This window comes from Python bivittatus, unplaced genomic scaffold, assembly GCF_059951505.1.
Source record: "Python bivittatus isolate LINGU-HERP-01145 unplaced genomic scaffold, Pbiv_v1 ctg000400_np1212, whole genome shotgun sequence".
NCBI lineage: Eukaryota > Metazoa > Chordata > Lepidosauria > Squamata > Pythonidae > Python > Python bivittatus.
Window position 1 is genome coordinate 10,514,647 of NW_028277073.1, and position 21,146 is coordinate 10,535,792.

A 21,146-nucleotide genomic window follows, 5' to 3' on the forward strand; every position below is an offset into this window, starting at 1 on the left:
ACTGATTTCAGTAGATAACCTGATGATTGCTTTTGAACTAAAAGTTGTGACAGGAGGATGGGAATATTGAACTAAATCCTGACAGAACCTGTTCATCTGGTTGAGCAACAGAAAGAAAAGCTGAGCAATAACCAGTACTGATTAGCTGTGAAAAACATTCAGCCAATTCCCCTTGGTAAGAAATTCATTATTCCATATACTGCAGAATGTCTAAGAATTTTTTTTTTAAGATGTTAGATAATGATAGCAAAGAAAAAGCTTACCTTTGGAGAACAGTTGAAGTGCATGCCAGGTACTGGGAGTGTAGTTACATACATTGTAACACACCGGTATAAGTACAGTGTGCCAACTAGCCAAAGAAATCTTCTGGCAATAATAGACCTAGAAGGGGGGGGAAAGGTAGAGGGAATTGGGTATCATTTGAAGTGCTCCTGAGCTTGAAGTATTTCAGAATAAAAAGAGAGTTGCTCCAGATCTTCTCTATGCATTTCATAACAAGACGTTATCTATTCCATTTAGGTAATAAAACAACTAAAAGCAAATAAAGCAAAATATTCCCACTTCACAGAACTAGAATAGATCCAAGAAGATTGTCATGTTAGCAGCAATTCTGGGGGAAGGATAAGAAGATTCTTGAAATTGTCTCTACATTAAATCTGGTTCTTCTTTTCTACATGACTAAAAACAGAACTATGGGCAGTTTCCCAAAGAGATGCAAGCTACTGAACGCGGTATGGTCTGAAATCTGGGATCGTATGGTGCAGAGGGGCTGTATGCATATTCATAGTCAAGAGGCTGTATGTATATTCATGGTCTTCTCCAATAGAATAAATGCATTTATCCCCCATTTATGGGCTTTTAAGTTTTTATGGGCTTTTAAGTTCACTGTGCAGATTTCGTTTTTTCCACACAAGTTAAGGGTAGTGCACTTACTTTTAGGAGAGAAAGAGGTGAAAAAACTGAGCAAGACAAATTATATTAAGAAAAATCTAGTTCCTCTTCCTAACCATTAGGTTAGTTATTTTACCTTTAGTCCCCATTTAGACCTTTTGCCATGTTTTTTTAACTGACATCAAAAAATTATTTGCTTAATAACTAAATAAATATTTTCATGTTGAGAGAGGCTCTACTCTATTGCCTTATCAATATGTAATTAATACTTAGTTCTAAGGCCCCTTCCTATTTCTTCTGGACTAGCTTAAAAGTTAGAACATTCTTAACTATTACACAACATCAAAGACATTTCCTCAGATTCTTCAATTTTATCTTAGTAACTATTTCATGTAAGATATTCTGAATTTTTATTAACAGCCTTAGAAGACAACATTCCAGTTTAAGAAAAAGTGAGGATAACAAGCCCAGCTGGGTAGTAGTACCTAGCTAACCTTGGATGTTCTGTAGAAGCTAATTAGGCTTAGAACCTGGCTAGTACTTGGATTGGTGACCACCCAAAGATACCAAGGCTGAAAGTTAAACTGGAAAGTTTAAAAAAAAAATCTAAGGAGGCAATAAGAAACCACTTTCATACTGTTACCAAAAAATAAAAATAGGGACAGTTGAGCTCAACTCAAAGAGACTTTACTGTTGATAGCAAAATATTATTATCAATAAGAGACAGTTTCCAGGTTTAGCATACCTATGGCAGTCACTGAAATCGATGGGATTCCAGTTAATAAGTCTATGTAGTATGGCAACATACAAAAACAGCCAATTGAACACAGTCATATATATTCATATTCACATATGTTTAAAATAAATATCAGGTATAACATCATGCTAAACAGATTCCAAAGATCTAGTTTGGGAAAGCTTTTCAGATGTTTTCTATTGAAGTGCCAGTATATAATTCACCACTAATGCCATTTTACAATCTTTTTGTGCAAGACTCTAAAGTACTTGGCTCTAATATGTAGGGAAGCTGTTATCCAATCCTCCATTTAGTGAATAAAACTAATAACACAGCTTTTTTGGATCCAGACCATTATATGAAATATTAATGGATGTTCTCCCTCAAAACATTGTCATATTTCAAAAGTAAGCACTTCAAATTGTTCTTCAAGTTGGAGATTGCATAACAAATATTTGGCTTCACAAATCACATAATGCAATTTTTATTACACAACATTATGTCAGAGCAAAGACAACAATCCAATGTTATTCAATCATTTTGTCAAAATCTTACTTTTAAAACCAGGGGAAATATTTTTCAGCATATGGCAAACCTAAAGAAATTGAAATTAATGGGATTAACAACTTTATGCTGCTTTCAATCATTCTTCCGCCAATGTTTGCTAGCTTCATTTTGTGTCATTTAATTAAATCTTCAACTCCACTGGTTTCTCTTTATTTATAACTGAACTCCAAATTTCAATATACTTGCTTTAGATGCCAAATATAAACACAACCAGATTATAAAAGTCTTCAGGTAGATATAAGCCAGTTTTGAGAACTATTTTACCCACCTTTATAACCTTTTATCTGGTGTAAAATCATCTGCCATCTCCAACTCAAGACACATCTATACACATACATGAAATCTGCCAATTATCTCAGGAAAAATCACAACAGTCCTGAGAAAACTTTCAATGAGGAAAAAAAAACCCAGTGCAATGTTACGGAGGCTGTATGGACTATACTTTGTTTCTTTGAGGGGGCAAAATCCAAATCTTATGATGAGGTCAAGAAGTACTCTTGAGTTTGCATAATGATAATCTTCCCTTTCCTACAGTCCATATATCCCAGCCCCACCCCAGAATACTGTACTACAAAGCTTCCCCAAGCCTCCTGAGTTGCAGGAGATACGCAAGAGTCATAATGCCTCTCCGGACAAAACAGTTCTCCATGTAGGAGAATCTAATTGGATCTCCATTTTATTTTCTTCCTCACACACTTGAAGGCATCACTGACACCCTTCCTCTCTTATCTTAGGGACTCCAAGATTTACAGAAGTTCCAGGACATTCTTAGAAAGCACATACTATAGCAACCTTCCTATAGGCAAGTCGAGGAACCATGAATTCTGCCTTGGCCATCAACAAAGCAAACATGAAGAACCATAGCATCACTAGGGATGAAGATAGAATGGCTCTGTTCACTGCAGATGGGCAACGCTGGATTAGTGGGTGACATCTTTTAAATAAGTATTCTTAAGCATATATTATTCAATTATTGCTCTAGTCTTTGTTACTCACAAGTCCCTTTGCATATATTTTAATACTTTTATGACCCACACTTACTAATAAGTACAGTCACTGACACAGAAAATCACAATTTAAAACAAGTATCTATAAAAATAAGATCAGGAGCAACCGTAACCTGTCTACTTACTTGTATTTTAAAAACAGCCATTGAACTAACCAGAGTCCTACAAGGATCAAGCCGTTTATTTCACAGATAGAAAAGGCCCATTGAACCCGGTTAAAGTAATCAAGAAAAACATCTGGAAGGGGTGGCTCCTCCTCCTTGGGAGGTACTCGTTCATGGACAAATGAGATTGTCACTGTGGTAAATGTGAAACAACAGAGGGCGTAAAGGAAAGCCAACAACGTCTTCCCCCATTCCACGGGATACTGAGAACGCTCCAGCTCCGGCATGGGGATTTTTATCATTTCTTTCCTGTAGCCATTTGGCACCCCGTTCGGTTTGGAGGGTTTGCTGAAACCATTTTCACTGGTCGGGGCCTCTGTGCTGATGCTCAGGTGGCCATTGGCATGCCCATTTTTGTGTGCCTCTATGTGGTGTTCTATTTTCAAAGTCTCTATCATGTCCAAAAGCTGCTGTCCGCTGTCAGAAGTCACTCGTGACAAAGGGGGCTTCTCAAAATCTGCCTTGGTTAGATTGATCAAATCATGCCCAGATAAATGTTTCAGTGGTTCACAGTATTCTGGCACAGCATTCTCCAGCAACCAATCTGCCACCTCCTTGCGTGACCAGAGCCCGACTTCTTTCATTTCTTCAGAATGCTTGCATGTAGTCTTATAAATTACTTTAAGGAGGACAACTGTCACTGTCACTATTTTTGCAGAACAGAAAGTCCCTCTTTGGTCTGTTCATCCTGTTTAAGCCACAGCAGAAACCAGTTCTACAGGTTGATGCAAAACAGCCTCAAATTGTGCAGTATAAATCTGAAAATGTGGTATCTTCATTCTGCATCTGCGGTTGGCTTGTTCCTGATAATTTAGGGAACGAAGAGAAAGACATTATTAGGAAATAATTTACTTTCTATCCAAACATCCTCTATTTAGACAATTTGTACTGGAATGTAACCAACTGCAATTTGCTTCTCCCTCTTTTTTTTTTTTTAAATGTTCATACCATTAGTCAATCAGTGCTAATGAACAGCTTGATTCCAAGCCATCTGAATAAAGGCTAGTCCAGGCATTTGACTACCTGATCTGATGGACAAGATAACAGCCTCATTTACATCTTAGGTGCCAAAGCAATCAGATTTTATTTTATCCTGATGATAGAGCAGCATCCTTCATTGCACCTAAATGGGTGGGTGGGATGAGATAGCAGAGGGCAACCAAAGCCTCACCATTGCTCATTCCCTGCTCTGCCTAATCTGTAACCCTGCTGTCTGGGCTAGCTACCTCCCTGTTAGTTAGATTTAGCTGCAATCTTTCAAAATGGTGCTATTTGTGGAATACAAGGGAGGCAGCAGGGCATGAACTTAGGAGAAGGAAAGGAGCTCCTGGGGCGGAGTGTCTCAGCAGAAATGCCCAGGAAACACTGCTATTGCTGTGCCCCTTAATCTGTGATGGCTGCCTCTCTCTATCTAACATGACAGAGGGCATTTTGGAATTCAGTTTTACACTCCTAATGTTATTTCCTGAAGATTATCCTAACCTTGGGTAGCACAGTGTCTGGTACAGAACATGCACACTGTATTATTTAATATATAACTAATTCTTTATATTTCGTTATAGCCCTCATCAGATAATATAAACCTGTAAAATTTATACTCAGTAACAATTTCAGTCAGGACCATAAATGCAAATAACTGAAATATTAGCATATTTTTGGGCGTTTTCCCCACTGTTGTTCACATATCAAGCTAATATATAATAACTTTTATTATATTCAACCCAACAAGCCTCTTGGTCCAGGAAAAAAGTCAAATGTAGGGGTGCAGTATTTATCAAACGCAATAAGGATAGCAGAGAACTTTTTTTTACTTTTTGATCTTCTAAAATAAAAGTATATTTTTGTTTTAATCTTTTTGAAATATGGCCACAGTTGTAATCTGAGTGTCCCAACAATCAAGCCTGATACTGTTTCTTGCTCAGGTTTGATTCAGTATACTTCTATTCTAAATATAAAATACAACACTAAACATTTCATGCACTGAGGAATTTAAAGATTTAATTCCCTGCAATAATTATACAGTATATGCAAAGTCTTCTAATTTCTGCATAGAATGAATTCACTCACAAATGGAAATTTCATAGCTCTTGTTAGTTCACAAAGTAAGAAGTCATCTTGTAGGTGGGAAAGTTTGTGAAACACCATCCAGCCATGCCCAATTTTCTTAAAATTACTACAATGATTCACAAAAGATTAAGCTATGCAAAGCAAAAAGAAAAGCCTGCAGATATTCTGTGAATACCTAGCGATTATTCATGAACACTAATCCGTATAGAGAGTTTCATAGCAGAATAACAACTATTTATGGCCCCTCCACTTTCTTGAATTCCAGTAGCCTCCTACTTCCAGTCAGTAGCTGTAGAAAGGAGGAAGGACTTCAAACAGATGAATCTACTACCCTGTGGCAGCCCTTCCTTAAAACTGCTGCTGTTGCAAGAATATCAAGAAAGATTCCAGAATGTGCTAGCGTATGCAACATTGCACCACGTAGGCATCTCTTACTTGAAATGGGAATGATACTCATCAAAACTAAATTTACAATGTCACTGAATTTACAGTGAAGAAATAGACATTTTAGAAAGAGCACATAACAATATGCCTACTATGATTTTATGTATGTAAATTTACTTGAATTTCTTTGAGGAAAATTCCAATCAAAGTGGAATTCTAGTTAAATATAATTAAGGAGCTCAAAGTCAGAGTTAGCGATGAAGGCTTTTTGTTGCTGCCTCTTCCTCTTCTTCCTCTGAACCATAAACAATACAGAGAATAAGAGAATACCTTTGAATGATAAGCATATTAACTTAAAGGTGAGTTCCACTGAGACACAATTCCAGCTAAATATATTTAGCATTTACTGTTTTGAAAGTGAATCAAAACAAAAAGAGATGATAAAAAGTCCTTCATGATTGGAAGGACACTTGTTGAGAAAATGAGGTTAATGTATGAGCATTCCAGGAATTGAAAAATGAGATTTGGATGCACGTATCGCTTCCTTCAACCCAGTCCTTGTTCCCTATATCAACATCCCTACAACGAAATTTGCATACATGAGTGACACCCTAAAAATGTCTGCATTTCCTAAGGAATTCCTAAACTGCTTTGGATTTCCTTGAAATCCTAATTTCAAGAAAAGCAATTCCAGAAATATAGAGAACATTAAAAAATTCTGAAGCAAAGTGATTATGTTATTGCTTAGCACATGGGAAGAGGATGCCTTGATTGATGCACATTCAAATCGTTAATCAGGTCATTGTTTGAAAGAATACTGAAAATCAGATTTCTCTTGAATGTGATTAAATTCATGTGTTTACCATCCCTGTTAAAATGACATACTACAATGAAAATACAAGCACTACTTTTCTTTCTAAAGTAGTATTATGGTGCCAAAATATTATCCCAAAAGTTGACATCCTTGGAAAAATGAGTAAAGATAATGAAGGAATATGAAGGGTGACATTAGCTGGCATAGAAAAATATTTTTCAAGCAACTTAGCAAAAATCTCTCTTCAACAGTTTGCATAATAATCCAAGAATGACAAAATTAGAATCAGACTAAGCGGCAAGTAATATGATGAATCCTTTCCATCCCCCCATCCAAATGTGAATTTACTATGAAGCAACAATTAACATTCTGTTAAAAGACTGAACTAGGATTCCAGCTGTAGCAATGTTAAAAAATCTGGGGGGAAGGGAATGAAAGTAAAACATCCAGACACTGGATATGGAAATGAGCAGAACAATATCAAATATATATTTTATAAGAACAGAGTTGTGAGAAATGGAGATTGTTACTCATTCAACTTCTGGATTCAGATTCTATGGACACTGCACCATTTTCAATGAAATATTAAAATACAAAAATAATCAGACAACATAACCCCCATTTATCTAATTAAGGACATTCAGAGAACAGAAAACTAAAACAAAATACATTTTAAGGGAAAACAAGGTGGAAATGATCAAATAATTGTTACTAGCAACCTATTAGAGCAGAGAGTTAACATAGGCCACAACTAAGCATGACTTATAAATCATGAAAAGTAGTCTGGGTTGGATACAATAGTATAAAAACAAAATAATACAGGTAATCCTTGTTTAGCAACCATACAAAGTTACAACACCTTCGCAAGTCTGTAAAGCAAAGGAAAGCTGAAGTAAGATCACAAGCACAGCTGCAGTTTCACTTAGCAACTGCTTTACTTAATGACTGAGTTACCAATCCCAACTGTGGTAGCTAAAGAAGAACTACCTGTATATGAATAGCTCTGCTGGATCATGTCAAAGCCCATCTTAGTCCAGCATTTGGTTTCTCATAGTGGCAAACCAGATGCCACTGGGATGCTCACAAGAGGGTAGTGGGGACAAATCCTTCTCCTGCTTTTTTCCCCCTGCAATTTGTATTTGGAAGCAAGCTATTCCCAACCCAGAGGTAAAATTGAGTCATAAAAAGTCTTCAAGCCCTTGATAGACCTGTCCTCCATGAATTTATCCAATCCTCTTTAAAGGCTTTCAAGTTAGTGGCCACCATGTCATGTAGTAATGAATCCCATATGTTAACATGCACTAATTGATATAACTTTTTATCTATTCTAAGTCTCCTTCCAATCTGGTGGTCCTAATGGAAGAAAAAATTCTCCCAATCCATATTCCCCATTCCATGCATGATTTTATACACCTCAAACTTGTTCCCACTAGTCTGTCTTTCTTCCAAAGTAAAGAAACCCAGATGATTTAGCCTTCTCTTGCAGGCCAAGCATTCAAACCTTCTGAACATTTCAGTTGCTCTCTTCTGCACCTTTTCAGCTCCACTTTATCAAATGTGGTCTCCAGAACTGTGCACAGTATCTCAAATGCAGACCTGTTACAGATTTGTATGGGAAATTACAATCCTGACAATTTTAAAATCTGTCTTAAAGATATCTAGAGTGGAATTTGTCTCTTTCAAAGCAGCTGCACATTGAATCAACCTCTTTTTAAGGTATCCCACAGATCTTTTCGCTGGTTACAGATAGCTCATATTCCGCCAATGTATATATGAAGTTAAAGCAGACTAGAAGATGGTGCAGGAGTCTATACTTGCTATAATTTCAAGCACCTGACCTCTGAGAGATGCTTATAGAAACAATCATAATTGCTTTGAAATAACCACAGAATCCTTCCATGACAAACTCAATTCAAACCCACAGCTGTAAGCCCTCAAGGGAATAGATCAGGCATGCATGCTCAGCAGACCATTTGCTACGGCCCAGCATCTCAAGAACATTCCACCAAAATTTAGTGGCAAAATGACCAATTTTCAGCAGCAAAACTTGACTCATGGTGGGGTACTTTAAGTAGTTCAACTTCCAAAGATCTTCACTCACTTCCATTCTTTAATGCCTCTAAAATAAAACAAGCTCAACATACTGCTTCATCACTAACGCTTCTACCCTACTGATGGCATCACAGGCATCTGCCAACTGGTTGGGGGAGAGAAAGAGATAGGATGCTCCTGACCCTCATACATTCAGCATGGCAGATTTCTGTGAACGAACCATAATGTTTTACCCAGAATTTAAAAAGACATCATGTTAAAATTGGATCCACTTCACAGAGTTATAAGAATTACAGAAACAAGATCAGCAACTTCCAGTTTAAGATCTCTATCTTACACCCTAAGTGTTTTCTTGTAAAGGAAAGGAGAAGAACACATCTGCCTTCAGTGGAACTGACATGAGGGCCAGGAAAAGGCTGAGGAGACAAGGAGAGTTTTTACTACACTATAGCCTGCGCTAAATTCTGTGGGATGAACTGTTTGCTGTAATGTGCCTAAAACAGGAGAACAACAATGCACAGACTTGTCTCTTTCAATACACAAGCTACTACAATACAAGACCACTGATTTCTTTCTTCCTGGCATAGGTTAAATCTTGAGGGCAATTTCTTAAAAAAAAAGGGGGGGGGATCCTGAAATTAAAAGAAGCTTTAAAAGTCAGTACTTTCTCCATACATACCTTTCTGTGTTGCATGTATGAAGATCTGAATTATTATATTGTCCCCAATGAGCTCCTATTGTTGGTCCTGTTCTAGGAAGAGAAAATCACCGGTCCACAATGGTAATCCAGAAATACAGTCCATGGGGGAGAAAATGTACTTCTTTCTTATGTTTATAACTAGAAGGATACAGCAGCCTAAAAGCTGTCTTCTCAAATATGCTAAAGCAGCCTGCATATAACCTTGGGGAAAAGAGCTAGTAGTGATTACACTTGTGAAAAAGACAATTAACTTCTTTGTATAGCAATTACTCTTGGGGCACAGATGGGGTTTGCTTTATTTATCACATGACTTTTAGTCTAAGAGACAATGTGCAGTTAATTTCTAAGTAAACAAAACTCATTTGGTAGGTCTGGCTGCTGAAAAAGAAGATTAGTTCATGCTGATATTCTTCTTTTCACCCAGAAAGAAAAGATAAAGGAAACAGATAGATCTCTAAAGGACAGAATAGTCTTTTGTTATTGTTTTTTTCAAAGTTGGAAAAACTAAACAAGGAAAAATTAAAATGCCCATTTGAAGAAATTGGGGTTGGTAGGAAAATGGCTACTTCTAGTTTTGCTGTAAGTCAAATAGGGTACACAGATATATTTAGAGATTTGGACTTAATTTTGTGGGTTACATGCCTCCATCACTATGTACTGTACCCAGTTTGGCAACTACTGGTTTTAAATAGTTTTATTTCCCTGATTTCTACAACATTTTCTATATTTTCCTTAACTAAACTGCCTTAAGTGCTTAAAAAAGGCAGAAAAGAGGCGTATAAATGTAAAGTAATAGTAATAGTAGTAATAACAACCACCCCCAGTGAGGCACTACCTTGACATGGTTGTGGGGCTTGCATGCTCCAAGGAGGATGAGAACTATGCCAGAGGTTCAACCATACCAGACAGGTCTCATCAGAGGAGCCAGACAAAGAGTGTCTCTCCCATAAACAATATGGTGAGATGTAATTTACAGAAATCTATACTGGATCGGTCATCACCCTGGTCAACAAGGACCGTGCTAGGTGCTCTAGTTCCTGGACATCTGGTTACAAGTGGGCTACGGGACTCATGACTGTTGGCTGAGCAACCAGGGCCAGCAGCTGTAGGACTACTGGAAGAAACGTTGTTTACCAGTCACAAATATACAAAGACTGAAAACAAAGAAATTATGATCTGCTATTACAAATCAAGTCTAACAAAAAGAGGATATCTGAAAAGAATGCACCAGTTCTGGAAAGAACAGCATCCAGAATCAGAAATAACAGAATAGAGGCTAGCAGATCAACATCGATTTATAATATGAATATATTCACAGAAGTAGAATTGGAAGAACTGCAAAGGTCTAACCAGGGCAAAGAAATCAAAGCCTTGTCAGAAGTAGTTCAGAGTGTAGAGGCAAACCAGGAGGAGTCGGCAGTAGAGGAAGCTGGCATAACTACTGAATTGTTTTCATTCCCAAACCAGGCACCCTCTCCTCTGTCTTTTCCTCAGAAAGAACAAAGCCCTCTAACTAAAAACAAGAGGAATTGAAACAAAGAATAACTGAGCCTCTAGAACAACACAGAAACAACAGAATAAGGTTGCCTGCACTGAAGCTTGTTACAAAGAAAGAGTTAGCACAAGTATTAAAAGATGCCAATACTGTAATATCAAAATTAAGCACCAGCTCACTGCAAGAAACAAACCAACTAATGTACAGCACAGCTGCAATTATAACTGAATATCTCGGGTGAAAAATCAACACACAAGAAAAAAAGCCAAACAGTGCACCACCAAAATGGAAGATCAGGTTGGAAAATAAGATCAACATGCTAAGATCAGATGCAAGCAAGCTAGAACAGATGAAAGAAAAGAAACTGAAGAACAAGAAGACCAAAGAATACCTGATCAAGAAATATCACCTAGAAACAAGGAAGTTCAAAGAAGCACTGGAAATAATAAAGCAGCAAATAACAGCCATAGCCAAAAAGATCAGCAGATATGAAGCTCAAGTTGCACACTATAGGCAGAATCTTCAATTTCAGTCAAATCAGAAACATTTCTACCAATCCATCAATGGAGAGACTGCAATGAACCAGTCAACTCCTGACAAAGAAGAAACAGTGCAATTCTGAGTGCAGCTATAAGACAACCCAAAGAAATATAAGAATGCAGCTTGGATAAAGGAGGTGGATAAGAATAAAGAAGCTGAAATGAAAGAACTTGTAATAACTGCAGAAATGGTGGAGAAAAGGGCAAGGAAGATCAAGAACTGGTCAGCATCAGATGAAGATGAACTGCATGGTTTTTGGTTGAAACATCTGACTGGTCTGCATTCACTCATTGCCAAGCAGTTTAACAACATATTGCAAGGAGGTAAAATTGAAGATTGGTTAACATCTGGCAAAACCTACCTGATAATGAAAGATCCAGCAAAAGGGACAGTACCAAGCAACTACAGATCAATTACCTGCTTACCAACAATTTTCAACCTGCTAACTGGTGTGATAGCTGATGCAGACTAACAGCATCGAGCTGAAAACAAGCTCTTTCCATCTGAGCAGAAAGGAAATTGTCCAAACAGCAGAGGGACAAAAGATCAGCTCCTAACTGACAAGATGATTTTGGAAAACTTAAGAGAAGGAAGACCAACTTGAATGTAGCTTGGATTGATTGATTGAAGGCATTCAACTCCCTGCCACATGACTGGATAATCAAGTGCCTAGAAATAACAGGAGTCAGTAGAAACATCAGAAGCTCTGTGCAAAGATCAATGGAAGACACAGTTGCTGGTCAATGGCAATGGACTGGGAGAGGTTAACATCAAGAGAGGAATCTGTCAAGGAGACTCACTATCACCACTACTGTTTGTCATTGCATTGATTCCTCTGTCAACAATACTGAACAAGTCAGGCCATGGCTATCAAACATCAAAAACATCTCCCAGGCTATCCCATCTCCTTTACATGGACAATCTGGAGTGGTATGGAAAACACCAACTGAAATGGAATTGCTGCTCAACATTGTCCAAATATACAATCAAAGGTTTCCAAAGACAGCACAGAGCCTTCAGAAAGACAGGGCAGTTTTCTGAAGACAGTGCACAGCCTGGAATGGCTTGGATTGGGGTGGGTCCTTGGCTAACAACCAGTGAAATGTGCTTAACAATGGCAAGGTGGATTGTGGTCACTAAGCGATGCAGTCACGTGATGTCTTGCTTTACAACTGCATTGCTTAGTGACAGAAATTCCAGTCCTGATTGTGGTTGTAAGTTGAGGACTACCTGTATTACGTGGCCAGTACATAAAAAACACTAGCAGGCAAAGCAGATAACAACAAGACCTGGCAATGGCTAAGAGCAGGAAAATTGAAGAAAGAGACAGAGGGGCTAATTCTGGCTGCACAAGACCAAGCCTTAAAAACAAATGCATGTAAAGCCAGAATTGAGAAGACAGCAACAGACAGCAAATGCCACCTCTGCAAAGAAACTGAAGAAAGAGTGGACCACCTAGTTAGCTGCTGCAAGACGATTGCACAGACTAACTACAAACAACGGCATGACAAAGTAGCAACAATGGCACATTGGAATATCTGCAAGAAATACCACTGGCCTGCAAGCAAGAGCTGGTGGGACCACAAAACAGACAAAGTAATAGAAAATGAAGAAGCTAAAGTGCTCTGGGACTTTAGCATTCAAACAGACAAACATCTGCCACACAACACCCCAGACGTAACAATTGTTGATAAGAAAGACAAAAAAGTCTGGATAGTGGACACTGCAATACCTGGAGACAGCAGAATAGAAGAGAAAGAACTGGAGAAAATCACAAAACATAAAGACCTGCAAATAGAAGTAGAACAACTGTGGCAAAAGAAAGCAAAGATAGTACCAATAGGCATCTTGGGTGCAATTCCAAATCATTTGGAGCGCCACTTGAACACCATCAGCATTGACAAAATCCCCATCAGTCAATTGCAAAAGGCAGCTTTACTTGGAACAGCTTACGTCCTGCAGCGATACCTTTAATATTATTAAACAACATCTGCCTATCCCAGGTCTTTGGGAAGGACTTGAGAAGTGGATAAAAATGCCAAATCCAGTCTAAACATCTGACTGACGGTACAACCAACCATAATATGCAAGAAGAAAAAACAAAACATAAAAGAAGTACATTGTAAACACTGAATGCTAAAATATACAGGAAAAAACCTCAAGCAGGCAAACAAAAGGAAAAATCTTACTATGAAAGGTGACTAAAGCTACTCTTAATAAAACAGCCTTCAATTGTTTACAAATGTTAATTGTTCATTCAAAAGATTACAAGCAGAACCGGAGCATGCATTCTGGAGGAGGCAATTACACAAATACAGGAAGCCACCAAAAAGAGCAAATCTTTCATGCTTCCCCATCTAACTGCTGTTTTTGCAGTTTACAATTTGCTAACCATAGAGTTAACAGTCCTGACTGGGTGGGAAGTTTCAGAAAGACAAAAGACGTTTAAAAAAAAAAAAACACCATTAAGCTTTCAGTGCGGTTGTACACACCCAACGGATCTGAGATAACTGGTTTTATTTTATCACCAGAGCTACCCCCAGAGGTCACACTTCCCTCGTTGCTTCCTGTGATACTTTATTTGTGTTGGATGATTCATCCGTTATTGGAAGCACTGGGGAATGGTTGGCATCACAATTGACAACACAGATGCTCTGATGATTTAAACCAGACCTCCCCACCTAAGCACACTGTAATTCCCATCACTTTCAGCTAGCTTCAGGTGATTGGCTAAGAAAGATGAGAGCTGTAGTCAAACACCTCTGAAGGGCACCTGACTGGGGAAAGCTGATTCAGACTGCCGCTAAGTTCAAACGCTCAGAGTGTTGGAAAGAATTCATATAAAGGGGCTCAGGACTCTGTCTATCCACCTGCAGGATAACTCTCCAAAAATAGAATAGAACCAAATTTAGGGTGGGGGGATAAACCAGCAAAAGAAATACAGGTAGTCCCTGGTTAAGAACGCCCACTTTAAGGACGACCCATAGTTAAGAACGGAGCCTACTGTAGCAAAAGTTGAGTTAAATACACAATGATTTAAGTTAAATACACAATGGTTCAAGTTCATTACCCAAGACTACTTATACAGTATTATATAATAATACTGTTCCAGCTAACATATAAATTCAATTTAAGGACAGACCTTGGAAATGGAACTCATTCTTAACCTGGGGACTACCTGTATTGAATTTGAAAGTGGGGGATGTGGAGAAAAATATTCCAGAAAAAAATCCTCAAATTCATCCCTATGAGAGGGGCAGTTAATTAGTGGTTGGTCTGTTCTAAACCCACTCAATCATGTGACCCAGAGCAGAACACATGGAGCCCTTCCTGTGCTTACCAGTGCACACATGCAACAAATAGGAACAGACAGCAGAATTGCAACAGGAAAACACAGCAGAAACACCCACCCAAAAAGAGGCAACATATTTATACCCACTCTGATTAGACCTTTGCAGATATAAGTAAGCAACATGTCTACACACTTCCTGATTAGCAACTGAGAAGAAAGTGCACACACATGTGCACACAAACACCTTCCCAACAAGTAGTCCTCAGCTTATGACAATTCGTTTAGCGACCATTCAAAGTTATGGCAGTGCTGAAAAAAGTGATTAATGACTGGTCCTCACACTTACAACGGTTACAGCATCCCTGTGGTCATGTGAACAAAATTCGAGCGCTTGGCAACCAGCATGTATGTACAATGGTTACAGTGTCCTGGGGTCATGTGATCACTTTCCAGCTGGCTTTCAACAAGCAAAATCAATGGGGAACTGTGTGATTCATTTAATGACTGTGTTATTCACTTAACAACCATGTGTTTCACTTAACAACCATGGTGATTTGCTTAATGACTGCTGCAAAAAATGCTGTAAAATGTGATGCCTCACTTAATGACCGCACTGCTTAATGATGAATTTTCTGTCAGGATTTTCATTCTCATGGGAAAGGATTCATCCCTTTATCTTTACAACAATAACAAATAATTGTTATTTGGCTACAGAGATCATGTGAAAAACACCTGTTATTGTGTGTTGTGTATTGTGCTATTTACTGCCATCTATTGGTGTGTGTATGCTAGGTGCCCAGTGGGGGTGGCATAGAGCTATAATACAAGGAGAGGAAAATGTGCAGCCTCTCTGAGTAGTTGTTAGTTGTTTTAGCGTTAGCCACTATGTAGGTTTTATGGGCTACATAGTTGTAACAAAGTACCAAGTAGTGTACCTCTTCTCTAAGAGTTTGTAGCTAGAGATTTTGTTAAGCTTGTGTTGCTAATAAGTCTTGGATGCTACATTAAATGAGAAGATGTGTTTTTCTTTATATTTTGTATGATATTTGCATTTTATGGAATTTTGCATTTTTATCAATAAACACCAGTTAGTATATATTTTCTGACTGGATTTCTTTGGGAAACAAGAAATGGACATTGCATTGTGTTTGCTTTCATGGCTAATATTTTCCTGGAGCTTTTGCTGCGCTCTGCACAAACAGGAGTGTTCGTGATTATCACTCTGCCCAACATTTTCCAGTCCCTATTCTGGTCATAAGTCGAGGACTACCCGTACTTCATTCCATAAAAGGAAATACAGATGCCACCTCTAGCAACTGCTGGTAAAAGGGTTGACAGTAATTTCAGAAGCCATCCTGTGCCTGCTTCCCCTACCTTGTTTTAAATGTGGTATATCCTACATTTCTATAATCACAGCAAGCCACAGACCACAAGAAAGCTATGAAAAAATATGAATGGGAAACTATGTTTAAAAGTATGGACATACCAGATGAAAGGTTGTTTGAATATTGAGCAGCAAGTGGAAACACACTAATCAAAGACGTGGAAAATGAGGAGGAAAACATTGGTTTGAGAAACAATGTATTCTTAGAAATACATAAAACATAGAGTAAAATATTCAGGAAAACACACACACGGAAGCACACACATCTGCATGTATCTCCAAAGAATGGAATAACATGAAGAGATATAATTACATATATTTGGAACTGGTTTCATAAATTGTAAACACATCATTTCATGTCAGTGCTTTGAGGTAGGCCAAGTCAGGAAACAGACTCTACAAGGACCACTGGAACTCTACTTTATTGTTCCAAGGTATAATAAATAACTGACTCCTGAAAGTTTGATGGAGATTCTCACTCTGCTAATACCGAAGAGAATTAAGGTGGGACAATCTTGAGTTTTCTTTTTCCCCCTTCCTTTCTTTCTAGGCTAGGTAGATATTTATGTAACCACCCTTGCATTCCTTCTTTGGGGTTATCTCTGCACTCCTCTATATTTCTTTTTTTTTTTCCCAATTCCCCAACGAAGAAGTATTTCTTTAAAAATGTGTTGGGACTTCTGGTTTAATAAAGAATATATTTCTAACACCAATGTTCTCCTTTGTTTTCCACCTCTCTGAATACTGAGCCATCATATGGGAAGAGGGAGTGGTGTTGGTTAGCAGGAAGATACTTAAAAATACTCCTCCACTACCCCTTCCTCATCTAGGAAAATACTCACATTAAAATGTGAATTGGGAGGACTAAAAGAGTGCAAAAGTCACCATCACTCCAGCAAGTGAATCCCTGGACTTTTCAAAGCAGACCCGGACATGATATTCAGTCCACAAAAGAGACTGAAGAAGAAGAACCTGGTCAGTAGATAAGCAGCCTTGTAAAAGGGTTGCACAATTGCCAATTCCAACCATGCTTTTGGCCAAATCTGTTTTTGTTTTCCTCCCAAGGTCTCCTATTCTAGAATGCCAGTGCACTGCTTTTCCCTCCGTCCCATACCATCAAACACCTAGACACAAACTGAATGAATAACAAACCAGTTTATGAGCATATGAATGTAAGATTCAGCACACAGAAATCATTATTCATTCGTAAAGAGCTGCCATAACTACCAGCGGAAAAGCAATAAGAATGTGTGGGTTAACTGTGTAGTATAAGCTTCCTTAGCAACAGTCTACTTAACAAAACAGATCTAGTAAACAAAACTTAAAAGATATAAGGACATAGATGCACAGAAAGAGAGAGAGCCCTGCAATTGTATTAACATGGCCTAGCACAGACCTGAGGTTGGAACACAAGCAATATAATGCACAACTGATTTTCCAGGAGGATAACTTTGCTAGCCTATTGCAACAATGCCATCACAAATCATGTGCTACTTCAAAGACTAAGAGTATTAACATAGTATGAGTTTTAATGAGAAATTTCATCTGATGCAACTCTTGGGTTATTTAAAGGTGACTTCCTTTCTTTCCATGTTTGTATCACATGAAGGATATTCTCTTCTCAAATTCCTATCATGGAGAAGAATGCGGGGCTTCCTTGTGCCATCAACATATTATCTCCTCTTTCGCTTTCCCAGAAACACTTGAGTATAAAAGGAAACGCAACACAAAATAACATAACACTCTATGTAAATTTTAACATCTTATGGGCATTAGATTAAATGCTCCAAAATCATGCACAAAATTCAAAAAATATGTTACAAATCACCTATCAATTATGTATATGGACAAACAGCTTGACCGAGTAACAAATCACTACTAGAAATGCCCAATAACTCAATGTCACTCACTCCCTTATAGCTAGCAGCGACTATAATCTGGTCAGTGAAAATGAAAAGACATCAATCCAGACCCCAAACTGTGAGAGAAGCCACAGTGCAGGCAGAGAAACCAAACACAGATAGAAGAAATAAAGTCATGTGGAGGGATGAGCTGCCCTGAAACTAAAAAATGTTATGTGCGACTCTCAAGTTTTGCTTTGACAATCTGTCAGGTGCACAACTTAGGCCTGTAGGCAATTACAAAAGAAAGGAGGAAAAAGTAAACTTCAGCTCCTCAGAATCACCTGCAGGCTGGCACTTAGGTTATCAAAGAAAGAAATATAAAAGAAGCCAGAGCAGGTGGGGGGGGGAGGAGGGGTCTTCTAGGTTTGGCAGGAGATGCTGCTGGAATGAAAGACAATCCCACAAGATGTGGAACAGAGGAGGCAACAGCTGGGGGAGCCAGGAGCCAGACCATCCACAGCCAAAGAGAAGAAACCAAGAAGGGGCTTGAGGCAGCTGAAGTAAGAGAACTCTGCAAAGAGATGGCAGAAAGGAAAATGGAGTCCTTGGACTATAGAGAGTGGCAGAGTAAATGCCAGGTGATTCAGGTGCTGGAGAACTGGGCAAGTTTGAGTTCAGGGGTAAGAATAATAAGCTTTGCAATAGTTACAGTCAGGGAGGCAGGCAAAGTTGTTAGCTTTCCTAAGGCTGTTGATAAGTACTTGTGGGAAAAGGGTAGAAATTAGCAGCTGAATGTTTCAGAAGTAAAGGAATAGAGGCTGGATTCATTTAGTTAAAATTCTGCTAGTGTACTTATAGTTAGACTTTGCTAATGTCTAACTTACATATTACAGATGCATGCATGCATGCATACACACACTTATAATAAATATATAAATATAAACCCTTATCACTAGAATTATTGTAAATATATTTTGCACTAACTTGAATAGAAATAAACAGCACTGTGTTCACTGCTTAGTTGCATGTGTGCGCGCTTGGCTTTGTTCCTATCTGTACTCACCCTCCAACAATAGCAAAGCCCTTGAAAATTAATTGACAAAACACTCTAGCTCAAACCTGTTTTCCAAAATGAAGAGAAGCATAACTTAAAAGTTATAAAGTTGTTCCGAAAATGCACTGGGGAAGATTAAAACTGAACCAGCATGGAAAGAATTGGCCTGTCGCAGACCTTTTCACAAATCTATTTAAAGCGTCAACCAAATGTGAAAAATGAAAGATCGCACTCTTTTTATTCTCAGTGGATGTGGAGTAATCATTTCATTAACATACCCATGAGTATGAACAAAGAGAGCAAAGGAATCTGTCTTTCTACTGCTTAGAACTGCCTCCTGCCTGAGATCTGACAGCCTGGGATGGAAGGCACGAGTGGGGAGGATTCTGGAATGGAGTTTCAAGGTTACAGGGCGGGGGAGAGACATTCCAAGGAAACTCAGCCCCCAGATGGACTGTGTGAAAGTCAAGAAGAGGAGACTGCCCCCCCCCCAGGACATGATGGTTATAGTTGCTATTGTTGGGGGATTAGTTAGTCTGGTGAGATTCTGTCTATTAGGTGCAAGCTAATAAAGGAGCTGAGTTGAATTCTGGACCTGGTGATTCTTGGGCTGAACCTGACACAGCCTGAGATTTTAGCCTTCCAGAAGGCTGTTAAGAACTGGCTGTTTCCCTAAGCACTGGGCTAGGACGGGGATGAGCATATGAAGTATGGGTTATTTTGGGGCCGTGGTGGGAAGGTTATGAAGTGTTTTTATTTGGTTTGTATTATAGATTTAAGAACGGAGCCTACTGTAGCAAAATTCAAATTAAATACACAATGATTCAAGTTAAATACACAGTGATCTATCTATCTATCTATCTATCTATCTATCTATCTATCTATCTATCAATCATATATATATATATAGCCGCCCATCTCACACAAAGTGACTCTGGGCAGCGTACAACAATTAAAAAGAATAAATACATAAAAACAATTATAAATAAAAAACTATAAAGTTAATTATACAATACTACTTATACAATATTATACAATAGTACTGTTCCGACTTACATGCAAATTCGACTTAAGGACAGACTTTGGGAATGGAATTCTTTCTTAAACTGGGGACTACTCATAATATAGGCAGCCATATGAGTCTTAAAAATACATACATAAATCCAAACTATTGGAATAATAGGATTTCTACAAAATCAAAGTCCTATTTAAAAGAAAATGAGATAAAAACAGTCCTTCCAGTGCAGTAGATATTACATACCATTTCTCACCTAAGAACTAAGGAGCATTTAGAATCCCCAAATCTAAATTTAAAGAAACAAGGCTGCTATTATTCCTAGCTCGCACATAGGAAACCGGATATTTATTTATTATGGTACTTATTTATATATCGTTGACTCCAGATGGACTCCTGGCAGTTTATGTATATCCTTAAAACCATAAAAAAGTGTAAAATATTCCATAAAAGCTGTAAGTAGTTAGAACCAAGAATATGTAACTTCTCCAAGATCACATACACTGAAGAGGTCTGTTATAATATATTTTTTCCTCATTTTTGTACAGTTGACTCATTTTCATTGTTGAATTGTTTGTTTTTGCCCTTTTTGTTTCACTCAGTTGCAGAAACTGAAACAAATTTTCAATGTGTGTTATTATGGCACAGATTCTGTGATATCTTACAATAATATCTTGCATTGTTCATATTATGGTAGTGAATTCATTGGTAAACCAGTGATTATTTATACTTTTATTTACTTTTTAAAGATTTTTTTTAAGATTAAAAATTGTTCTGTTAAAAAAACAATAAAGATTATAAATTAAAAAAAAAGAAATTGAAACAAATTTTGGGCTAAGAAAAATGATGTTTGGAATTCTATTCCAAATAGTCAGAGAATGGATTTGTCAAAATAATTCAAAGTCATAACACAAAATTCTAAGTGTTAATCATATTCCATCTATTTTAAAAAGAGCTTAGGACTAATGCATGGGATCACATTTCATACTCTGGATTTATCAACATCTACTGAATTTGGTCCTCTCACACTGAAGTTATAAGTATCTGAAAATCAGACAATGATTTCTCTGTGTCAATGAAGCTCTTGCTGGCTCTCTTGTCCACAGATTGAATCATCCTCCCTAAGCACATGTGTTTAGT

The 21,146-nt window shown here is 37.9% G+C and overlaps 1 protein-coding gene across 6 annotated transcripts in view; it reads right to left on the reverse strand.

The window, feature by feature from the left end:
- The window catches only part of SGMS1 (sphingomyelin synthase 1), a 72,341-nt gene that overhangs the window by 9,599 nt on the left and 41,596 nt on the right, over window positions 1-21,146 (reverse strand). For 5 of the 6 annotated variants that reach the window (XM_088144414.1, XM_088144413.1, XM_088144411.1 and 2 more), the window contains 2 exons: window positions 3,327-4,168; window positions 264-381 (listed from right to left, as the gene is read on the reverse strand). In XM_088144414.1, coding sequence (XP_088000540.1) covers window positions 264-381; window positions 3,327-3,949 — 741 coding nt within the window. In that variant the 5' untranslated portion in view covers window positions 3,950-4,168. Of the gene's footprint in view, window positions 1-263; window positions 382-3,326; window positions 4,169-9,361; window positions 9,480-21,146 lie in introns of those variants that run through there. The other variant, XM_088144416.1, reaches the window with a different exon arrangement.